The sequence below is a fragment of the Vulpes vulpes genome, chromosome 2 (genome assembly GCF_048418805.1).
Source record: "Vulpes vulpes isolate BD-2025 chromosome 2, VulVul3, whole genome shotgun sequence".
NCBI classification, from domain to species: Eukaryota; Metazoa; Chordata; class Mammalia; order Carnivora; family Canidae; genus Vulpes; species Vulpes vulpes.
In genome coordinates this window covers 155686551-155706945 of record NC_132781.1, presented here as the reverse complement: position 1 = coordinate 155706945, position 20395 = coordinate 155686551, and the positions used below count along the sequence as shown (strand labels likewise).

The 20395-nt window shown below is 48.4% G+C and overlaps 1 protein-coding gene and 1 non-coding gene across 2 annotated transcripts in view; one reads left to right on the top strand and one right to left on the bottom strand.

The window, feature by feature from the left end:
- The first annotated feature begins 2609 nt into the window (after positions 1-2609).
- Positions 2610-2716, top strand: LOC112930209 (U6 spliceosomal RNA). Its single transcript, XR_003237065.1, has one exon. It is a non-coding gene; the product is annotated as a U6 spliceosomal RNA (small nuclear RNA).
- Positions 2717-8075: 5359 nt separating this feature from the next.
- Positions 8076-20395, bottom strand: part of TCEA3 (transcription elongation factor A3) — a 41968-nt gene continuing 29648 nt past the window's right edge. The window contains exons 8-11 of the mRNA XM_026012503.2: positions 17755-17909; positions 12391-12537; positions 10438-10509; positions 8076-8190 (exon numbers count right to left, since the gene is read on the bottom strand). Coding sequence (XP_025868288.1) covers positions 8182-8190; positions 10438-10509; positions 12391-12537; positions 17755-17909 — 383 coding nt within the window. The 3' untranslated portion in view covers positions 8076-8181. The remainder of the gene's footprint in view (positions 8191-10437; positions 10510-12390; positions 12538-17754; positions 17910-20395) is intronic.

Sequence of the window (20395 nt, the reverse complement as noted above, 5' to 3'; positions counted from 1 at the left end):
AGAAACTTCTGGGACAAGGAAGGGGGGGTGGGGGTCAGTTCAGACTTTGGCGGAGTAATTGCATGTTTCTAATTGGGCCTAAGGTGAGTTGAGCGCCTGAGCCTCTCAGCCCAGCAGGGCTCCCTTTTCATCCCTTCGCTGACAGATTGCTTTGTAAACTTCCTTAGGCCTCTCTCCCCCCTTGCTCCAGTGCTTTAATTCCTTCTTTGTCCTCTCACTGTTTCTTTTATTCCTCAGGCCTGCCTGGGGGCAGGACGACTCTCTCTCTCTCTCTCTCTCTCTCTCTCTCAGAGCCCAGCTTGGCTACTGGCCTCTTTCTGTAAGTGCTTTTCTCTCTCTTCACCTGGAACCCTCAAGAGGGTGGAAGAGAAGAGAGGCTGAGAGCAAAGGGAAAGCCCAACTGCATTTGGTACCCTTGGGGAAGGAGAGGAAAGGCAGTGGGTGAGGGGCTTCCTGGTGCAGCCTTCAGTGGGACTCTGAGGGTTGGGGGGTCACTGGAGAAGGAGGTGGCTTCCTGCCCCATTGTTCAGGACTTCATTGTTTCTCAGGAATACTTATTGTCTGTGAATTTTCAATAATTAACTTGGAAAGCTGCATGTGTTCCCATCATTCAGCAGACCCCGAGCATCTACTATGTACAGAGGTGGCCGCAGAGCCTCTCATTCATGGAAAGGGGCCAGAAGAACCACTGGGCCAGGGTCTCCAAGTTAGGCTTTGGACATTATCTCCAAATGCGGTTATACATTATGTCAGCTCCACTGACAATTTGATCAAAGATCCTCCTTCTGTGTCCTTAAGCTTGTTTCTTATTAACAGGCTGCTCTGCCTGTGGAGCACTATAAATTATTATATTTTAACAAGTCCTATAATCCTCTTGTTGTTTTTTTTTTTTATTTTATTTATTTATTTTTTATGATAGTCACAGAGAGAGGAGAGAGAGAGAGAGGCAGAGACATAGGCAGAGGGAGAAGCAGGCTCCATGCGCCGGGAGCCTGATGTGGGATTCGATCCCGGGTCTCCAGGATCGCGCCCTGGGCCAAAGGCAGGCGCCAAACCACTGTGCCACCCAGGGATCCCCCTATAATCCTCTTGTAAGCAGCACAATTACGGTGTGATTTTTTTTATTAGAAGCATTAATTTATTAAATATGGAAAAACGTGCCTCAATATTTATTTGTGAACTTGTCTTGCCATCTCTTCATTTCCAAATATACTAGGAACATCAAAAAAAAAAAAAATCAAAGCGGCCTGGGGTTCTCTTGATCCCTGCTCAGTGCAGAGATGAAGCGTCATCCCGGCACAAGGAGCTGGGGACATGGGGGACACACCAACTCATTGCAGTCCAAGCGCAGTAGTATATGATGAGCAAGTCTGTGCAGAGCAGGGGGCGGACCATAGCAGAGGGTAGGGGAGGAGGCTTCACAGAGGAGGTGACATCTGAGCTGGCTTGCAGAGACCGTAGGAGTCTTGGAGGTGGAGAATGAGGGGAGGGAAAGCATTCCAGGCTTCCAGAACAGCATGTGCGAAGTCAGGGAGGCGTGAAAGGACAGAGCTTGTTCCAAGATGGCCAGGATTGTGCATGGCTAGAAGGAAGAGTGTGGGGGTGGATGGCAGGGAGAGGAGGCCGAGCAGGGACAGTCTCTTACATCTCCTTGCCTGCCTTTCTCAGCCTTTGGCCGTGGATCAGCAGAGCTGGTGATGAAGTACAGATGGGGAGCGGCCTGGGGGCTGGCAGGGGTGAGAGGAGCAGATTGACTCTGCAGGAGGAGGGGGAGTGGAGAGGACTGGGAAGTTCTTTAGGAGCTCATGAATTTCAGCTGGTTTTCTCCCAAGAGGATCAACATTTTCCAAAAATGTAAACAATTGCATTAAAAACATAAACTTATTATGAGTTAGCCTACCTAAAGGCATTCGGATAGGCCCGTCCGTATTCACCAAACATGCTTACTGTGTCTTACTTCTGTACCACGCACTGCTGGGGAGATAGGACACGACCCGTCACAAGGACCTCGGGGCTGCTGTGAGGACTAGAAGTGAGAATGGTGGCAAAACACCAGCATAGGGCACCATCATTGTTACAATGAGGAAAGTAAAACACATCACAGACGCTCTGTGAGATGAAGCCATATTTCAAAGTGGTTTAGAGCATGAACAGGGGCCTGGGTTCAAGGCCAGATTCTGTCTCCTAGAAGCAAATTACTCTCTGAACTTTGGTATCCTCAGTTTGTGAAAAGAGTATGATAATGCGGGGCACCTGGGTGGCTCAGTTGGTTAAGTGTCTGAGTTTGGCTCAGGTCATGATCTCAGCATGCTTCTCCCTCCCCCTCTGTCCCTCCCCCTGCTTGTGCTCACTCGTGTGCACCCACACACACTCTCTCTCTCTCAAATAAATAAAAAAATCTTTTAAAAAAGAGTATAATAATACAATTCATAGAGACAGAAAGCAGAATAGTGTCTGCCTAGGGCTTGGGGAGGAGGGAATGCAGAATTGCTTAATAGGTATAGAGGTTCAGTTTTGCAAGATGAAAATGTTTTGGAGATTGGCTACACAATGATGTGAATGTACTTAACACTACTGAACTGTGTATATATTTAAAATGGTTAAGATCGGTGTTCACTTTCTCAGCCCAAATACTGAAATTGGAACAATATAGAGAAGATTAACATGCCCCCTGGGCAAGGATGACATGCATATCCGTGAAGCATTCCATTAAAAAAAGGTTAAAATCATAAGTTTTATGTTATGTATATGTTATCACTATTTTCAAAAGGGGCACCCGGGGGTGCCTGGGTGCTCAATTATGTGTCTGACTCCTGATTTCAGCTCAAGTCATGATCTCAGGGTCATGGGATCACCCCTGCGTGGGGCTCCAGGCTCAGCGTGGAGTCTGCTTCAGATTTTCTCTCTCCTTCTTCTGCCCCTCCCCCCTATGGCTCTCTCTCTTTCTCTCTCTGAAAGTAGATAATAATATTTTTTTAAAAATGGGGGCACCTGGTTGACTCAGTCAATAGAACTTGTGACTCCATCTCAGGGTTGTGAGTTCGAGATGTTGGGTGTAGAGATTAACTTAAAAATAAAATCTTTGAGGGGAATCCCTGGGTGGCTCAGCAGTTTGGCGCCTGCCTTTGGCCCGGGGCGTGATCCTGGAGTCCCAGGATCGAGTCCTGTGTTGGGTTCCCTGCATGGAGCCTGCTTCTCCCTCTGTCTGTTTCTCTCTCTCTGTCTCTAATAAATGAATAAAATCTTAAAAAAATAAAATAAAATCTTTGAAAAACAACACAAAAGAGTATAAGAATAGTAACCAAGTTAGTAGGGTGTGAGAGTTAGTGGGGACGATATAAAGCAAGTGCCTATACCCACAGTAATGGCAATCGATAACATTTACTAATCAAGTACTTTGTATCAGGTATGATTGTAATGAATCCTCACACCCCTTTGAGCCAGGTGTGATTATTACCACTATTCTACAGATGAAAACCAGAGATAGAGAAGTTACATCATGTGCCCAAGACCTGGCTAATAAATGCTCAATAATTAATAGGTGTCATTGATACTGTGATACAAAGAAATCCTTGTCATCATCATGGTAGAATGCAGTGTAATTAGGAAAGTGTTACAGCACTGTGGGAGTTCTGAGAATATCTCTTGTGGCCAGGGGATTAGAGAAGACTTCACAGAAGATGTGCATCTGGGGAAGGAGGCAGGCAGAGGGGTGAACTAGGTAAAGAGGATTAAGAGGTACAAACTTCAATTATAAAATAAATAAGTTGGGACCCCTGGGTGGCTCAGTGGTTGAGTGTCTGCCTTTGGCTCAGGGCATGGTCCTGGAGTCCTGGGATCGAGTCCCGCATCCGGCTCCCCTTGGGGAGCCTGCTTCTCCCTCTGCCTATGTCTCTGCCTCTCTCTGTGTGTGTCTCATGAATAAATAAACAAAATCGTTTAAAATAAATAAGTCATGGAGACAAAAAGCACAGCATAGGGAATATAGTCAATAATATCGTAATAATGTTGTACAGTGACAAATGGTGACTATACTTCCTGTGGTGAGCACTGGGTAATGTATAATAGAATTGTTAAATCACTATGCTGTACAGCTGAAACTAAGAATGTACGTCGACTATACTTCAATTAAAAAAACTAAGACACACACCTGAGGTGAGACTTGAATGGGTGAGATTAGGACCGGGTTGGGGAGGGGGATCAGAATAGGCAGTCACAGTTGCGAAGGTCCATCAGGGTTTCGAGGACAGGGCAACTAGCTCCCATAGGCTGGAACAAAGGGACAGCAGAGGTGGTAGATAAGCCACCTGATATAGGAGAGGAGGTTTGAAAGTCAAACCAAGGAGTTTGAGGTTTGCCTGCTGGAGGAAATCCAGCGGAGAAGACTGGGGGAATGATGCTCAGGGCCTCACAGGGCAGATGAAGGTAAGATAGGGATGCTTGGAGCTGGGAGGCCAGTAGGAGATCTTTGCATCAGTGCAGGAACAAAGAAACCCCAAATGAATATTGCTAGTGTTGAGCAGGGTTGTACGAGGGAGGGACATAGAATCCGAAACAGAGAGAAGAGGGCAAGGGGAGGGTCAGAGATGGTTCTAGGTAGCCAAATATACAAGACGGAAGAGGGCACTTAAGAAAGAGATGTGAGTTTAGTTTCAGATTAAGTGTATTGAGAGGGCCAGTGTGTTAAGAGGAGAAATCCAGGGATCCCTGGGTGGCTCAGCGGTTTAGCGCCTGCCTTCTGCCCAGTCCCACGTCGGGCTCCCTGCGGGGAGCCTGGTTCTCCCTCTGCATGTGTCTCTGCCTCTCTCTCTCTCTCTCTCTGTCTCTCATGAATAAATAAATAAAATTAAAAAAAAAAAAGAAGAGAAATCCAGATAGACATTTGGTGATGGAAGACTTAAGCCCAAGGAATCTCAGCGGTAAAGACAGATTTGGGAGTCTGGATGAACCTATTAGGAAAGACTTCTCATGCAATATGGTCTTACAGGTTCCTGTAACCTTTAGAAAGTATCTTCTAAGTTGGTCATCAGAATTGAACGTACTTTGTTTTCAAGGTCCCTTGGCCATGATGTTGCAGGTGAGAAGGTCTCTCCTCCAACCACAGCATGGCCTCTCTGTTTTACCTTCCCTGACCTTGTCTTTTTCCTCCTGGAAGGTAGCAATCTCTCCTCCCCTGGGAAGCCTTTCTGGTGGCAGAAGTTCATGCTAACTGCCTTGCAGTTTGTCCCCTCTGTGTCTTCGACATGAAGGAGGAGAGGGGGTTAAATCATGAATCTCAGCCAACAGGCTGTGTACAAGGACTGTGTGACAAGAAAGAGCACCACATGGCCAGGGTGGCTGGAGCACCCAGGATGGGGGCAGGGCTGAGGAGCCAGCCCTGCAGGGCCTGTGGACCCTGCCAGATGCAGTGGGGGAGAATGGAAGAAGGCCTGAAAGGCAGGGTGGTGGTGTAGGGGACTGAAACACGATCAGACTTGCAATTTTGAAAAGCCTATCCCGGCCAGCACAGGGGCGAGCATGAACTGGAGCGGGTCCAGCGGGGACACAGGAAGACCAGTTAGGAGGATACTGACGAACACAGTCTGAGGCCTATTCATGCTTTTCTGTGTCCTTTTGTGAACGTAGATGTGTATTGTACTGTATAGATGTGCGGCTCTTGTGCTGCTTAATCTGACTCATCTCCTTTGTAAACAGTAAGGTTATTGAGGGTGGAGATTCAGTGTTTGTATTTTTTCCTGTGCTGTAACTCCCCATGATACCAGGAGCACAATGGGTATTGAGACTGTGACTACTCAAAGTCACCCCCAACGGCGCCACCTTAAACAGCCCCAAGTAACATTTATCAACACAGTTATAATTGGTGATTGTTGCTTTGGGTTTCTAGACATTTGGATGGAGGATTCGATCATGCAAAAGAAAAATCTGGGTATCTAAGCCCTTACTACTTAAAGTGTGGTCTGTGGACCAGCAGCATCAGCATCACCTGGGAGCTTGTAAAAAATAAAAGAATATCAAAAAAAATTAAAAAATAAATAAATAAAAGTTACGGGGCACCTGGGTGGCTCAGGGGTTGAGCATCTGCCTTTAGCCCTGGGAGTGATCCTGGAGACCTGGGATCGAGTCCCACGTCAGGCTACCTGCATGGAGCCTGGTTCTCCCTCTGCCTGGTGTCTCTGCCTCTCTGTGGTTCTCATGAATAAATAAATAAAAATCTTTTTTTTTTTAATAATAAAAATCTTTTTAAAATAAAAAACAAAATTAAAAAAAAATGGGGAGGGGGTTTGCGCCTGGGTTGCTCAGTCAGTTAAGCATCTGGCTCTTGATTTCCACTCAGGTCATGGTCTCAGAGTCATTAGATCGAGCCCCAACTCACAAGTTCTGGGTTGGGCATGGAGTCTGCTTGAGATTCTCTCTCTCTTCCTCTCCCTCTGCCCACCCCACTGCTCCCTGCCGGTGTGCAGATTTTCTCTCTCTCTCTCTCTCAAAAATAAATAAATAAATAAAAGTTTAAAAAAAAAAAAAGGAAAGAAGAAAGAAAAGAAAAATCTTAGCATTCCCCACCCCTGGGGCCGAAACCCACTGATGCAGAATCTGCATTTTAACACGATCCCCAGGGGATTCCGGCCCCTACTGAAGTTTAGGAAGCACCTGGCTGTGTTAGCAGGAGGGCTCCACACTCCTGTGAGTAATATTTGGACCTCAGGCATGGTGTTTATCACATCCTGTTCCCTGTGGAAGACTGCTTAGGGTTTCTTTCCCTGCCAGCCCAGGAATTCCTGGAAGGTAGGGGCTGAGCACTGTGTATGGCTCCAGAGCTTTCAGAGCATCGAGCACAATGACAGGAAGCAGAAGGCCAGGGTTTTGGTCCTGGTTCTGCCATTTATAAGTTCTGTGTATTTCGTCTTTTGTGAGATTTTTTTCGTCCTTCTCATCAACCCACCCCAAACCCGATTATTGTAAAGCTGAAGATGGTGGCAAATTTCTAGGCACAGTTTCCTTACAGGTTTCACCTGGAGGAGGAGGTGCTTGATGGGTAGAAGGAGGAGGGCAATGTTCAATTCCAGAGTGGATGATGCTGGGGCATATAAGGAACTTGAGCGGAAGTCACTCCCAACAGCTTCCCTAAGAGTGAACCCAGGAGTACGAGAACCAGGGGCCTCGGCACCATCACCCTGTGACATAGGCACTCATGCCACTCCTGTATTTACAGGTAAGAAAGTGGCCCAGAGAGGTTAAGTGACTTCCCCAAGCTCCCAGGAGCTCATGGACTCCTGCACTTAGGCCATTTAGGAAATACAGAGTCCAGAAGGCTCAGCCTGGGGTTGTCAAAAGGCAAGGGACACTCAGAGACTGAGACCCAGGACATGCCCACTGACCCACTCCCAACCATTTTCCAGAAGGTTCCAGATTTTCCTAAAGCTTATCAGCTTAAAAAGCAAGCCAGTGTCATTGCAGGAAGAGCACAAGGTCCCTTATGCCCTGCAGACTTTCTCTGAAGCTCAGGCCACAGATAGAGCTATGAAGGGTGCATCACCAGGGCCTGGGCAGGTTCTGAGCCTCAGGCTTGGGCATAGCTGTACCCTTCAGTCAGAAAGCTGGAGCCAAAGATGATCTGCTCCCTGCCTGAGGGACCAGGTCTGGAGTCCTCCAAGGCCCTCGAAGTCAGCTCTGACCAGCGGAGTAGCAGAGAGTCTGGGAAGAGATCTTTCTATATGGCATGGGAGTCCCATCTGCCTATGCCAAGCTCTGTGCCAGTTGCTCCACACGTGTGACTCTGGGGTGGGATGGGGTAAGATTTGTTTCCGACTGGTATTTTTCAATTCAGAAAAAGTTGAGAGGTTGGGATGTGAGGGAAGGGACTCCAAGCAAGGGACTGCCAGCCCACAGCCCCAGACATGATACCTCAGCCATGAGGCTCTGAAGTCTCTGAGTTTCTGCAAGAGGTCTATCGACACAGACTCTTAGCTTTGAACCCCCGTTAGGCTCCCCCATTAGCGAATGAATATTAATAACTGATTATTAATTTGCAAAAGAATTCTCCTTCTGATCCCTAAGACCCCAGTCAGAGTTCAGCATTTTTCTTCATCTTAAATTTTTATTTTTTTCTCCAGCTACAATGGCTTAGTGCGTTCTCTTTGTTCTTCCTCACCTTGTTCACTGAAATCCTGGCTGGCGGTTCTATCAGCAGAACTACAAAACCAAAAAGGCAATACAATTTTAGAGCTCTCCCTGTGTCGCCCAAGGAAGCCAGGGGGAAGGGGAAGGGACGCGAAAAAGAAGGTAGTGTCTGGAGCCACGGAAACCAGAGTCCAAATCCCAGATCTGCCCTTACTAGCTGTGTGGCCTTGAGCAAATCACTCATCTGTGAAATGGGATCATAATGCCGGCCAATGTAAGAAGCTAACAGGTAATAAATCATAGGAAATGTGATGCATGTAGTGGGCATTTAATTCATGGTCAAAAATGTCATGTGATTATTACTAATCAGTTGGTTAAACTTTAGGCCTCCCATGCGGCAATGGATACTTCCTGAAAATGTTATCAGAAGTCATGTATCTGCCATCTCTAGTGGACCCTGCCTCTCCAACTACTGGGAATGATGAAGGAGGAGCTGGGTTCAGAGTATGCACAATGTCTTTTTCCTAACAGTAATAATCACAAGAGCTACTATTTATCGAGCACTTACTCTTGGCTGAGTAATATTACATCCTTGTGATCACCATATATCACTCCCATTTTCACAGGTAAAGAAGCAGTTCAGACAGGTTAAGTGACTTGCCCAAACTCCCATAATACTAGTAGGTAACAAACTCAGAACAATAAGGATGGTGGTTCCTACATGCCAGCACATATGTGCTCAGGGATTTTTCTTTTCTTTTCTTCTTTTTTTTTTTTTTGTATGGTCATACAGGTTGTGCACTGCACAAGAGAGCATGGCCACAAGTTGAGGGTGAAACTTAGCTCCTGCCGTGTTTGCCTCGCTCTGTGGCCTGGTGCAAGGCTATGTCTACTTGGAGGCAGGAAGACCTTTTTTATTTGATCTAACAAAGATAACATGAGCTAACAGGTGCCCTGTTGATGCTTTATTTATATTACTTTCCCTAATTCCTCAAAACAGCCCTGTAGACTAGATATTAATACCCTCATTTTCTAGGTGAGAAAATTCAGGTCTGGAGAGTTCAGGTCACTTAGCAAAGTCACTTTGTAAGTGATAAAGCTAGAATCTGAGCCCGATGCCAAAGCTGATGCTCTAAACCACTGGGCCACTAACCTGGCCCCATCCCTAAGTATTATCCCAAATAAAGGAAAAATACACAATCACCTGACTTTTACCTTAACAAACACAGCAGTTCTAATGAAGCCTCAGGGCCATGAAGGCCCTTAGTAAGGTTGCAGAAAACTCAACCCATCGGGAATTTGGAGTATTGTCTTTCAGCGCTCCAAACTGTGTGGCTTTATGCTCACTAAATATTTTTCAGTAGCTCAATTTCCTCGCCTGAAAGTGAGAGTAATATTGTAAGGAACGCTCCTCATAGTTGTTGGCAAAGTGTGTGCGTATGTAACAACCTGCACATCGACCATGGGAGGAAGAAGGCATTTTCATCGCCCTTCTGCTCAGGGAGGTGAGTGACACGCTCAGAGCCACACAACGAGTAGGGTAGAGTGGAACCTAAGACCAGTGTCCCCAACGACTCCCAGTCAGTCTGGGGCTCCTGGCTAAGTGCCTCAGAGCTTCTGGAGCACCTGCAGCCTGGTGCTCAGGTGGCCCAGACATCACGCAGTGCGTGTGCGACAGGAAACTGACATTGATCACATAATCGCATTGAGTTTTTTTTTTTTTCAGAAGACAGGGCAGGAAGGAGCACTCTGCGAGGAGTCTTTGTTTGGCTCCCACGCCTGAAAACAAAACCTCTGCCTTTGCAGGGGCTGGGACAGCCCAGATTATAGTCTTGGGTAATGTAGGCCTTTTCCGGAGCTGTCTTACGAAGGGAGGATGACCTAGGAGCATTTGGTGTCAATGTCCCCTGACAGGGCTCAGCCTTGCTCTCATCCCCAGCTGTGGCAGGGTTCAAAGGAAATCCCATCTGTGAAAGCACTCTGCAAAGAGGTGCGGTCCAAATGCAGAGTGCTGTTGTTTTTCCTCCCCTCTGTGGATCTCAGGAGGCTGACTGCATCTGTGCTCAGATGACAGACTTGCCCATCCTGTGATAAAATGTGGGCTGCTGCTCCCACCCCCGCTGGGTGCCTTCCAAAACAAAAACATGCACATGCACTCTCTCCCCGCCTCCCCAACAACCACCCGCCACTATCTCCAGCTCTGCAGACCCACTCTGCACAGGCTGGTGAGCCCCCCTTCTTGGCTGTGGGTATAGTACTCCTTATGTGGGGCAGCAGCTGTGGATGACAGGGGAGGGAGAAAGTTAGAGACATACAGACCTTCCAGCGATTGCCACATTCATTGCATAAGACAAAGGTAGTCATGGGCTCATCAGCACTGCGTGTCTGCACCTGAGAGAGAGAGACAGAGAGAGAGAGAGCTGGACCACTCAGGAATTCACCCCATGCTCTAGGACCTGCCATAGCTCCCATTGTCTGTAGCAGTAGGTCCAAATCCCAGAGCTTGGCACCGTTATTCTTGCCCTACTCCGGCCGTTCCTTCATCACTGAGAACTCCATAGCGTAATACTCCCCTCCCGGACAGGGCCATCAGCTCACCTCCTGTACCTCACTGGCTCAACAAGCCCTCTGCACTTTCACTTTTGTTCTTTATCCTTCCAAACCCATCTCTCTTCTCTTGCCTCAAGGCTCATCTCCTACAGGAATTATTTTCTGACTCATCTCTCAACACACCCTATCATCTATGCCTCACTGATCAGAATTTCAGGGAGCTGGAAGCAGCCTTAAAGATCATCTAGTTCTTTCCTTTATTTAGTTACTTGATTTTTTTTTTTTTTTTTTAGTTACTTGCTTATTTATTTAAGTAGGCTCCACGCCCAGCATGGAGCCCAATGCAGAGCTCAAACTCACGACCCTGAGATCAAGAGTAGGGACATTTAATTGACTGAACCACCCAGGTGCCCTTCCCTCATTCCTTATGTTAGAGGCACAAGACTTGAGCCCCAAGACTTGAGGCCCAGAGAGGAAAAGCAGTTTGAAGATCACTGGACCACCGGGACTGTTTCATGTCACGTTTCCTAGTTCCTCACGCCCTCAACCGAACCAGACAGATGCAGGAGTCGCGATTCCCACAGCAAATCCCTTGGATTTGCAGATTTAACAATGACAGTCCTGATTTTCTACAGCCAACCCTGGATGACCACGATATGTTACTTTGCGGACACTCAGCTCTGAATGGGATGTGCGCTGGGAGTCCGTCCCCCGGGCCCTGAGAGAGCCCAGCAGTGGGCCAGGAGGCCACAGCTTAGCGCAGCCGCCTTACTGGAGAATGGTAACACCCGAGGGAGGATAACCCTGGGGTTTCTCTGTGCAGAGAAAACTTGGCTAATGGGCGGTTTACTTCTGGGGGGAGACGATGCACAGAAAGCTCATCGCTGCACATGGAAATGTGCTTGGAAGAAAGCAGGAGGCTGCACCAACATCTCTGAATCCCTGAGGGGAATTCTTTGAGACGCTCCTCCAGAATGGCAAGGCTGGCTATATTTCTGCTGCAGCCACAGATTCCCGCGGGCAAGGTGCTCTCGATAAATCTTGCTTGCCCAGCAGATGGAAGAACGAATAGAGTTCTAGAATGACCAGGTATAAATTAGAATCCAAGCATAGTGGTGCCCCAAGAACATAATATGTACAACCCAGAAACAGAAGGTGGTTCTTGGGGTTTGAGTCTTTCAGAGAAGGGACCTCCATAGCCTTCTGCGACTACCTGTGCTGGGACAGTGGTCCTCAGCCTGAATACCTGGGGCTAAATGCCTTCAGCTTGGCTGCCACATTGGTTGTACTGCAGGCAGGGAAAAAAGTCTCGATCTGGGTTTGTTACTACCTCTGCCATTTATGATGGTCTTGGCCATCTTGGACAAAGCTGCATACCTTGACCCTGTCTGGGCCTCAGTTTCCCTGTGCATAAAATGAGGGAGCTAGTTTACTATGGCTAAGTCTCTTTCTGAGCATCTGTGACTCTACAGAAGTCTGTGACTGGTCCTATTCTTGCTACAGGTCAAGCTAGAGAATGCTGGCTATGTCTCATAGACACAAGCCTGGGTGATCTTACATGCAGGAGAACATTTTCTAGAAGCCACAGGTGCATCATGGTGGTGGACTAAGACCTGCCCTTCTCTCTGCAGTCCGGAGTTTTAGCCCTTTCTCCCCCAGGCTCCCTGCTAGGCTGCCCCTGGTTCTCCACCTCCGACGCCCCCGTTGCCCCCTCTCCCGCACCTGGTTATAGGTACAGTTCTTCTTCTTGCATTTGCTGCACTGGAAAAGGTCAGTGGTGGTGCCACCTGTCTTGGCCATCTGATGCTCACGGATAGCTTCCTGGGTCATGGCATTCCTCAGTTCCCTCAGCTCATCACTGGCCATTTCCTGGAGAGAAATGAGTCTGCCCCTTCAGGGCTAGAGAGTCCCAGGGACCCTGTGCCCCCCGCCCCGGCTTCTAGAGAGCCTGAACGGAGGAGAGGGGAACATGCTAGATTGAGTACAAGGAGCTGGAGGGAGGCCTGGACTTCTGGCCTTGCCCCAGCTGGGAAAGGGCTATACCCAGAGTCTCCATCCTGCTTTGGGTGAAAGGGCAAGCCTGTAGGCTGACAGGGCCAAGAGCAGGAGGGCACGTGTGGGAGAGCAGAAGGCAAATAGCTTCTGCCCCAGAGTCAATATCTTGTGTACATTTCCCCAGATCCGGTGCTCACCCTGCCTGCCAAGACCTTGGGTACCTGCTTGAACCTTCCTGCATGAGCTGTCTGGGCCGTGACCCCCTGATCTGTGATGTTCCCCTTATCCATCCGGTCTGGACTTGGCCCAGTGCCTGTCCAAACTGTGATGACTGCCCAGTCTATTCTGACTGCTGGGAACCTTGACCTCAACACTCCATGACTTAAAAAAAAAAAAAAAAACAAAACCACTCCATGACTTGCTGCAGCCACCTTGACCCAAGCAGGACCGGAAGCTCCTGGGTTCACACAGCTAACTGCTCACCTGCATCACAGAACATCTTTTTCTTTAAGCTCCTATAGAACAGAACATCCTGTCTCCCATCAGCTCACCGCAGACACTCAGCATTTGCATTATCCAGGTCCTACCTTTATCCATCTCCCTGGGCATTTGACTCCCCTTAAGCCTCTGCCAGAGGACAGCAGAGAAGGGAACACAAACTGGAGAGAGCTCTAGGCAAGGTTGGTTTGTGGGAGGGAGGATGGCCAGAGCTAATGTTAAAATGAGGACTTGGTGCTGGCTAAACATTTCCATTGTTGCTATCTATCCCCACTCCTTCAACCATGGAAAACAGAGTTGGCACAAAGATCAAGTGATTGTAGCATGCTGACCACTGCATTATAACCACTTGGGCCTCCTGATGAAATGCAGAGTCCTCTGAATCCAAAATCCTAAGGGCATCCCCGGGAATTTTACTAGTCTGCCTTCAAGTTATTTTGGTGCACCCAAATGGTTAAGTACGACTATATTAAGTTCAAGGACTAGGTCCTAACCACTGGCAGGGGTATACAGAAAAACAAGCCAATCCAGGGTCATATAAGCAAAAAGCAACTAACTTTAATTTGGGGAGACATCCAGGGCATAATGCATTCATTCATTCAAAATGTATTGGATATCAATTTACTGAATGCTTTTAACCGCATTTTTGTGCTGGTGAATGGGGCCTTGGCCTTCGGGGTGCCTGGTTTATAGCATTCACCAATTTCCATGGTGTAAATGCTCCTACAACGGTCAATTTCAAGCTACTAATGTCATGTAATCGAATGCAGAGCTGGAAATAGCTACACGGAATCACCTCTCTTGAGCTCTAGGCACTGACTCCCTCTGACGGCTGCTTCTGAGCCCTGAGGATTCAGATAGGAAGATTTGTTTCCTGTCCCCAGGTCATGTTAGTCTGGTAGAGTGGCCAAGTATTTAGACAGGATTGCGAGATAGCGAGATAGCGTGAGATGTACTTAGAGCGGAAGAATACAAAGTACAGGGGGAAGCCCAGAGTAGGATGGCCAGCTGCTTGGGGGCAGGGGACGCTCATTAAAGAAGTTGATGCCTTAACCAGTCTCGAAAGATAAGCAGGAGTTCCCAAGACAGACAGGATTCTAGAGACAGAGAAGAATAGACACAAAAGATCAGACAAGAATAACAGGTCTTTGGGGAAGGACGTTTGGGGTGTGTTCAAGATGAGAAGTGTGGGAGATGGGGCTGGGCGTCAGACTGTGGAGAGGGGGTCTTGTGTGCCAGCTAAGAAACAGAGAACAGAAAGACACCTACTCACCAATCTATTTACCTGTCTCTGCCTGGCCTCATCGGGGAGGAGGCAGTGTCAAAGCCACATGGAATAGAGTACTACAGTGTAGTATAGGACTATAATAAGGACGGAAAGGAGGATGAGAATGGAGTGGGAGAGGACACTGGTCCTCATGTGTTTACATCTTTAGAGGAGGAGCACTAAAGGTGAACCCGATGAGTATATGTTGCACGGCTTTGACGTGCCAGGGACGAGTGTCTCAGTGCTGGGCGAGCAGGTTACAGATAAAACCCCTCTCCTCGTGGGGCTGATGGTATATCCACTCAACAGGTCTAAAGCTCATCTTAGAATCGATTCCACTCTAGGATACGTCTGAGTAGAGAGGGAAAGAGGGAAGGAAGAACGAGGGAAGAATTAGGAATGCAGAGAGGGACATCCCCATACAAGGGCATCTGCTGTCCCAGGCTTTGCTAATGGCAGCTCCCTGTCCCCTGAGCCAGAGCACAGCAGGCCGCCCAACCCCAAGCTGTTATTTTTATTATTGGAGCAAAAATGGTCTTTTCTTTCTTTCTTTTTAATTTTTTTTATTTATTTATGATAGGCACACAGTGAGAGAGAGAGAGAGGCAGAGACATAGGCAGAGGGAGAAGCGGGCTCCATACACCGGGAGCCCAACGTGGGACTCGATCCCAGGTCTCCAGGATCGCACCCTGGGCCAAAGGCAGGCGCCAAACCGCTGCGCCACCCAGGGATTCCCTTGTCTTGTATTTCTTAAAGAAACTTCCTGCCTGGAGCAAAAGATGACCTCAGGATGAAGGTCTCTGCATTCGATGCCTGGGCTGCTAGCAAGGGGATAGGATCCTCGGTGCCTGGCCCTGTGGAAGGCCTGGTAAGTTCTTGGCTTGCTCCTCTTGGTCTGGTCAGCCTCTTCTTGGGCATGGGTTGACCACCTGATTCTCTTGCTCTGTTCTAGTGAATGGTCCTTGGGTGGGGCCAGACCATCTACATATCTGAGTTGGCCAGTTGCTTTGCTGGGACTTCTGGGGCCTTTGTGTTAATCCAGACACTCAGTTCCATTCTGACCTCTAGCTTCTGGGAACTTCCTGGGTTTGGCTCAGACTTGCGCCTAGACCTTGCTCTTGGTTCTCCTGGCCTGGTTTCCCCTAGCCTTGAATTGCCTGGAAGAGTCTCTGGATAGCATTCCTACAATGCACACATAAAGAAGTAAAGGGATCCTGGAGCCAGAGAGTGGGGGACAGGGAGGAGGAAGCACAAGGCCAGGTTTCCATAAAAGTCAAAGCTTCTCCTTGCAAGCAAAGAAAAGACACTGTAAAGCCAAGTTGCAATTTGTAACTCTGGGCATATGTTGCTGGTTGCCTAAAAAGATCAAATATTTTGAATTGAGCAGAAAGATAACCCTGGTCCACCTGTGCCAAGTTCCCCTATTTTATGCTAAAGCCGGGGCTCACACTTGTTTTGGGTATTTGAGGAAAGCAGTGAAGAGAGAAATATACATACACCTATCACATCTCCCCCCCAACACACACCCCTGCACCCCCCAAACATATACTAAATACCAAACACACTCCATACATTACACACCCCACACACATCACACATCATACATACTCAGCACACATACCACAAACACACAGGCACACCCTCGCCAACAGTTTCAGAGGGCTCCCAGACGTCCTGCGGCACAGCCAGACTCCAGGATCCCGATGCATTTCCCTTTCCCTTGTCTGGGCCACTTTGATTTAGTGGGGCTTGCAGGGAATCTCCTTTATCAGCTCTGGCAACAAAGGGCCACTCATTATCTGAGGGTGCACAAAAGGGGTTTCCAAGAGGTAGGGCTCCGAAATAAACTGATCTGGGTTCAAATTCTCATCTGTCACTTCCTAGTTGTAGGTGGCTTCAGTTTTTCTCATCCATGAAATGGGTACAAATATTTCCCTTTTCATAGCATGGTGCTTGGGGTTACACAAAATGGTCAGTAACTAAACCTATCATACAAATTCTGGGGAGGGCTTTACGTATATTAACCTAAACACTCATATATATTGACTCATTCAATCCTTCATGAGATAGCTATTATTATTATTATTATTGTTATCATTATTATTATTATTAAGTAGTTTCCATGCCCTGCAGGGAGCCTGACACGGGGCTTGAACTCACAACCCTGATATCAAAACCCGAGCTGAGACCAAGAGTCAAATGCTTAACCCACTGAGCTACCCATGCGCCCCATGATAGTTATTATTATTTTGTTTTATAGATGAGAAAAGTGAGGCCCAGAGAGGTTAAGTAGCTTGTCTAGGATCACACAGCTAAGTGAGAGGCGCTGAATTCAAACCCATGCAGTTTGGCACAGTCCTGAAGCTTGTAACCAGCGCACATACTTCCTTGAACAGGCTTGTTTCCTTTTCCTTCCCTTCCTGACCCCTCAAGCTATAAATTCCTAGAGTGGCTCTATCATGGCACTTACCACCTCTGTATTGTACAAATTTGAAATTATGCCTGTCTCCCCACCTTGGACCTTGTTTCACAGAGACAGGCACGGCTGTTTTGGCTTGGGACCAGGACTGAACAAGACAGAAGAGGGAGGCAGATAACAAAGCCATAAAAACTGGGTGGTCTGGGGCCAGACGGCTTGCCTCCTGGCTTTGACATTTTCTTTTCCTTTTTTTTTTTTTTAAAGATTTATTATTGGGATGCCCAGGTGGCTCAGTGGCTGAGCATCTGCTTTTGGCCCAGGGCATGATCCTGGAGTCCCAGGATTGAGTCCTGCATTGGGCTTCCTGCACGGAGCCTGCTTCTCCCTCTGCTTGTGTCTCTGCCTTTCTCTGTGTCTCTCAAGAATATATAAATAAAATCTTTTTTTAAAAAAGATTTTTTTTTTTTAAAGTAATCTCTATACCCAACGTGGAGCTCAAACTCCCAAGAGTCCCTGGGATCAAGAGTTGCATGCTTCACCGACCGAGTCAGCCTGGCCTCTGGTTTTGACATCTAGCTGTGTGTGTAGACAAATCAGTTAACCTCTCCGAGCCTCAATATCCTCATCTGTAGAATGGGGATACTAAACACTTCTATCTCAGATGCTGTGAAGACATAATTGGCCAATGAGCCTAAGACACTTAGCACAGTGCTTAATTCATATTAGCTGTGTCCACTATCCTGATGGTCTAGAAGCCTGGAGGGATGGGGGGTCTGAGATGGTCTGGCTGAAAAAGCCCCCAGCTCATCTCCTCTGAGCCACAAGGTGCTGCCTGTCAGATGTGGGCAAAGCAGCAGGGCCCTGGCCTCCCACCCCGCCACGCTGAGGTCCCAGCCCCCACTCTCACCTCTGCTGTCATCTTGGCAATGAGCCCAGCAGAGATGGCTCCACTGAGCACATTCCTCCTCAGGCTGGGGTTCCTGGGGTCCTTGAGGTTGCTGATTCGGCTGCGCACCCGGTTCCGGTACTTCATGTCCGTGCTCTTGAGCTCCTGGTAGATATGTGACATGGTCAAGGACCAGCGAGCCACTCATGGAGGGGCACAGAAGGACAGGGAGCCGCTCACTCCCTGAAGCCCGAGGAGCCCCAGGACCATCTGTTCCCCTCCTTGGACTTGAACAGGGATTGGGCATCTATGTGGCCTCTGACTCCCAGAGTGGGGCTCTTGCTCGGGCATTTGGGGTCAGCTATGCATCAGGGACAGGAAACAGCTTCCATGGTGAGATCAGGCCATAGCAAGCTCTGTAGTGTCAGGGACCCCAGGGATGGGCGTCCTGGGTCTGTCTGAGTCTTTTGAATAACTCAGATGAATCACATTTCTTTGTGCCTCAGTTTCCTTATTTATAAAATATGGGGCTATTCTAAGGATTCAGCAAGCTACACCTAGCATGATGCACCAGCCTGGTGTCTGGGACATCACGTGCTCAACATTTAGGGCCTGGTAAGATGAGGACAGTGATAAAACTCATCCCCAGTTTCAAAAGGCCTCTGGAACCAGCTATCAGAGGAAAACATAAGATTAGGAGCCTCATGTCAAAGGCTCAAAGAAGTATTGCAATCAAGACACCATTTCGTTCAATCTTCAGTCGTGTTCCCAACATAGTCGAGCACAGATCCACCTCCCCCCCCCCACCCCCTTTTCCCCTAGGAATACCTAGAAGCAGGTCGTGGAACCCACTTTGGGAATTGCTGGTCAGAGTTACTTCTCTCATTAACAGATAAGGAAGCTAAGGCTTGGGAAGGATGCGGGCCCTGCTCAAGGTCACAGGGCAGATTCCCGGCAGAGACAGGGCTGGAAGCCAGACCCCCTCCTGCCAGTAAGGCTCCCTCTGCTCCCGCTGCAGGAAGTCGCCCCTGACCACCGGCCGCAGGGACTTCTCTTCCCGGGCGGGGGCGCGCAGCATCCCAGACAGGTCGCCCACCCCGCCTCCCTTCTCTAGCCTCCGGAGGAGCCCAGGGACACAACGCATTGTCTTGGTCTCCTCTGCCAAGCAGAACCAGGAAGACAAACCCTTTGCTGGGAAGAGCCATATACGAGAAAGAGACTGTGGGGAATATGGACACATGGAACAGCTGACTTGCTAGAAGCGGTGGGAGGGAAGGTGGTGTCATCTATTTTGTCTGTTATTGCTGTTTTAATGTTTGTGTAATAACAACATGAAAAGAAAGAATACACCACAATGCATGTAAAAGCCAAAAATTTTGTTTAAAAAAAATCTGTGTTTGGGGGCAGCCCCGATGGCCCAGCGGTTTGGCGCTGCCTTCAGCCCGGGGTATGATCCTGGAGACCCGGGATGGAGTCCCATGTCGGGCTCCCTGCATGGAGTCTGCTCCTCCCTCTGCCTGTGTCTCAGCCTCTATCTCTCTCTCTCTGAGTCTGTCATGAATAAATAAATAAAATCTTAAAAAAAAAAAATCTGTATTTGGGATTCCTGGAGGTGTGAATCTGCTTGATAGGTGGGGACAGCAGGCCTGGCAGTACTGTCGGCAGCCTCTTCCTGACTCTGTCTCTGTTTCCTGAGATCCCAAGGCAGGACGAGGTGGAGCACAGGCCCTGGGGTCACTGACCCCTTCAGAGGTACGGTAGTGCGAGGTCACGCCAAACAGGGCAGATCTTTTTAGGACAGAGAGCATTCAAGCCCTGGAGCTTATCCTTCCCCTCACCCTCACGTCCCATCCTCTAAGAACAAAGAGGTAAAGGGCTTAATACAGCTCTGATTTCCTGTCCAGAAGAGGGAGGAAGGGAAGGAGGAAAGGCCAGGAGTGGCACCGGGTACCAATCGCTGGCCTTTGTTTCAACCTGGGCTTGAAGGTAAAAGGGACCTGTTTGGAGGAACCACCACTTGGAGAGGATAAAGATGAAGCTCAGGGGACACGTGGGTGGTTCAGTGGTTGAGCATCTGCCTTGGGCTCAGGTTGGGATCCTAGGATCCTGGGATCAAGTCCCACATCGGGCTGCTTCTCCCTCTGCCTCTGCCTCTCTCTCTCATGAATAAATAAATAAAATCTTTAAAAAAAAAAAAAAAGATGAAGCTCAGGGTTTTGATACCTTGTGCTTTGTGTTCCTGAATCAACTGGGACTGATGAGAATGTACTTGGTGACGTGTTGGACAGCCCAAGATGCGCTGGTTAATAATTAAATGATGGTGGAGGGGACTTCCCAGCAAGCATGTCTGAGGATATACAGGTAGGCCTCACACAGGACGTGGCAGCAGGTGAGCTTGTTGACCATGGTCAGACCAGACTGGACCAGGGACCCTCCCCAGCAGACCTGATTGAGCTCCCTAGGTAGCCCAGGAGGCTTAAAAGGGTCACTCACATCTTAAAAGGGTCACTCACACCTCAGTGTGACACTCAGAACCCCTCTCCCTGGGAGATTTGTCCCCCTCCCGCTATACCCCTTTGAGATGCAAAGCTTTATTTCTCCAGCAAAAGATGTTCCATGCATTCATTCAGTGGGACACTGCAGAGAGGGATTTTCTTCCCCA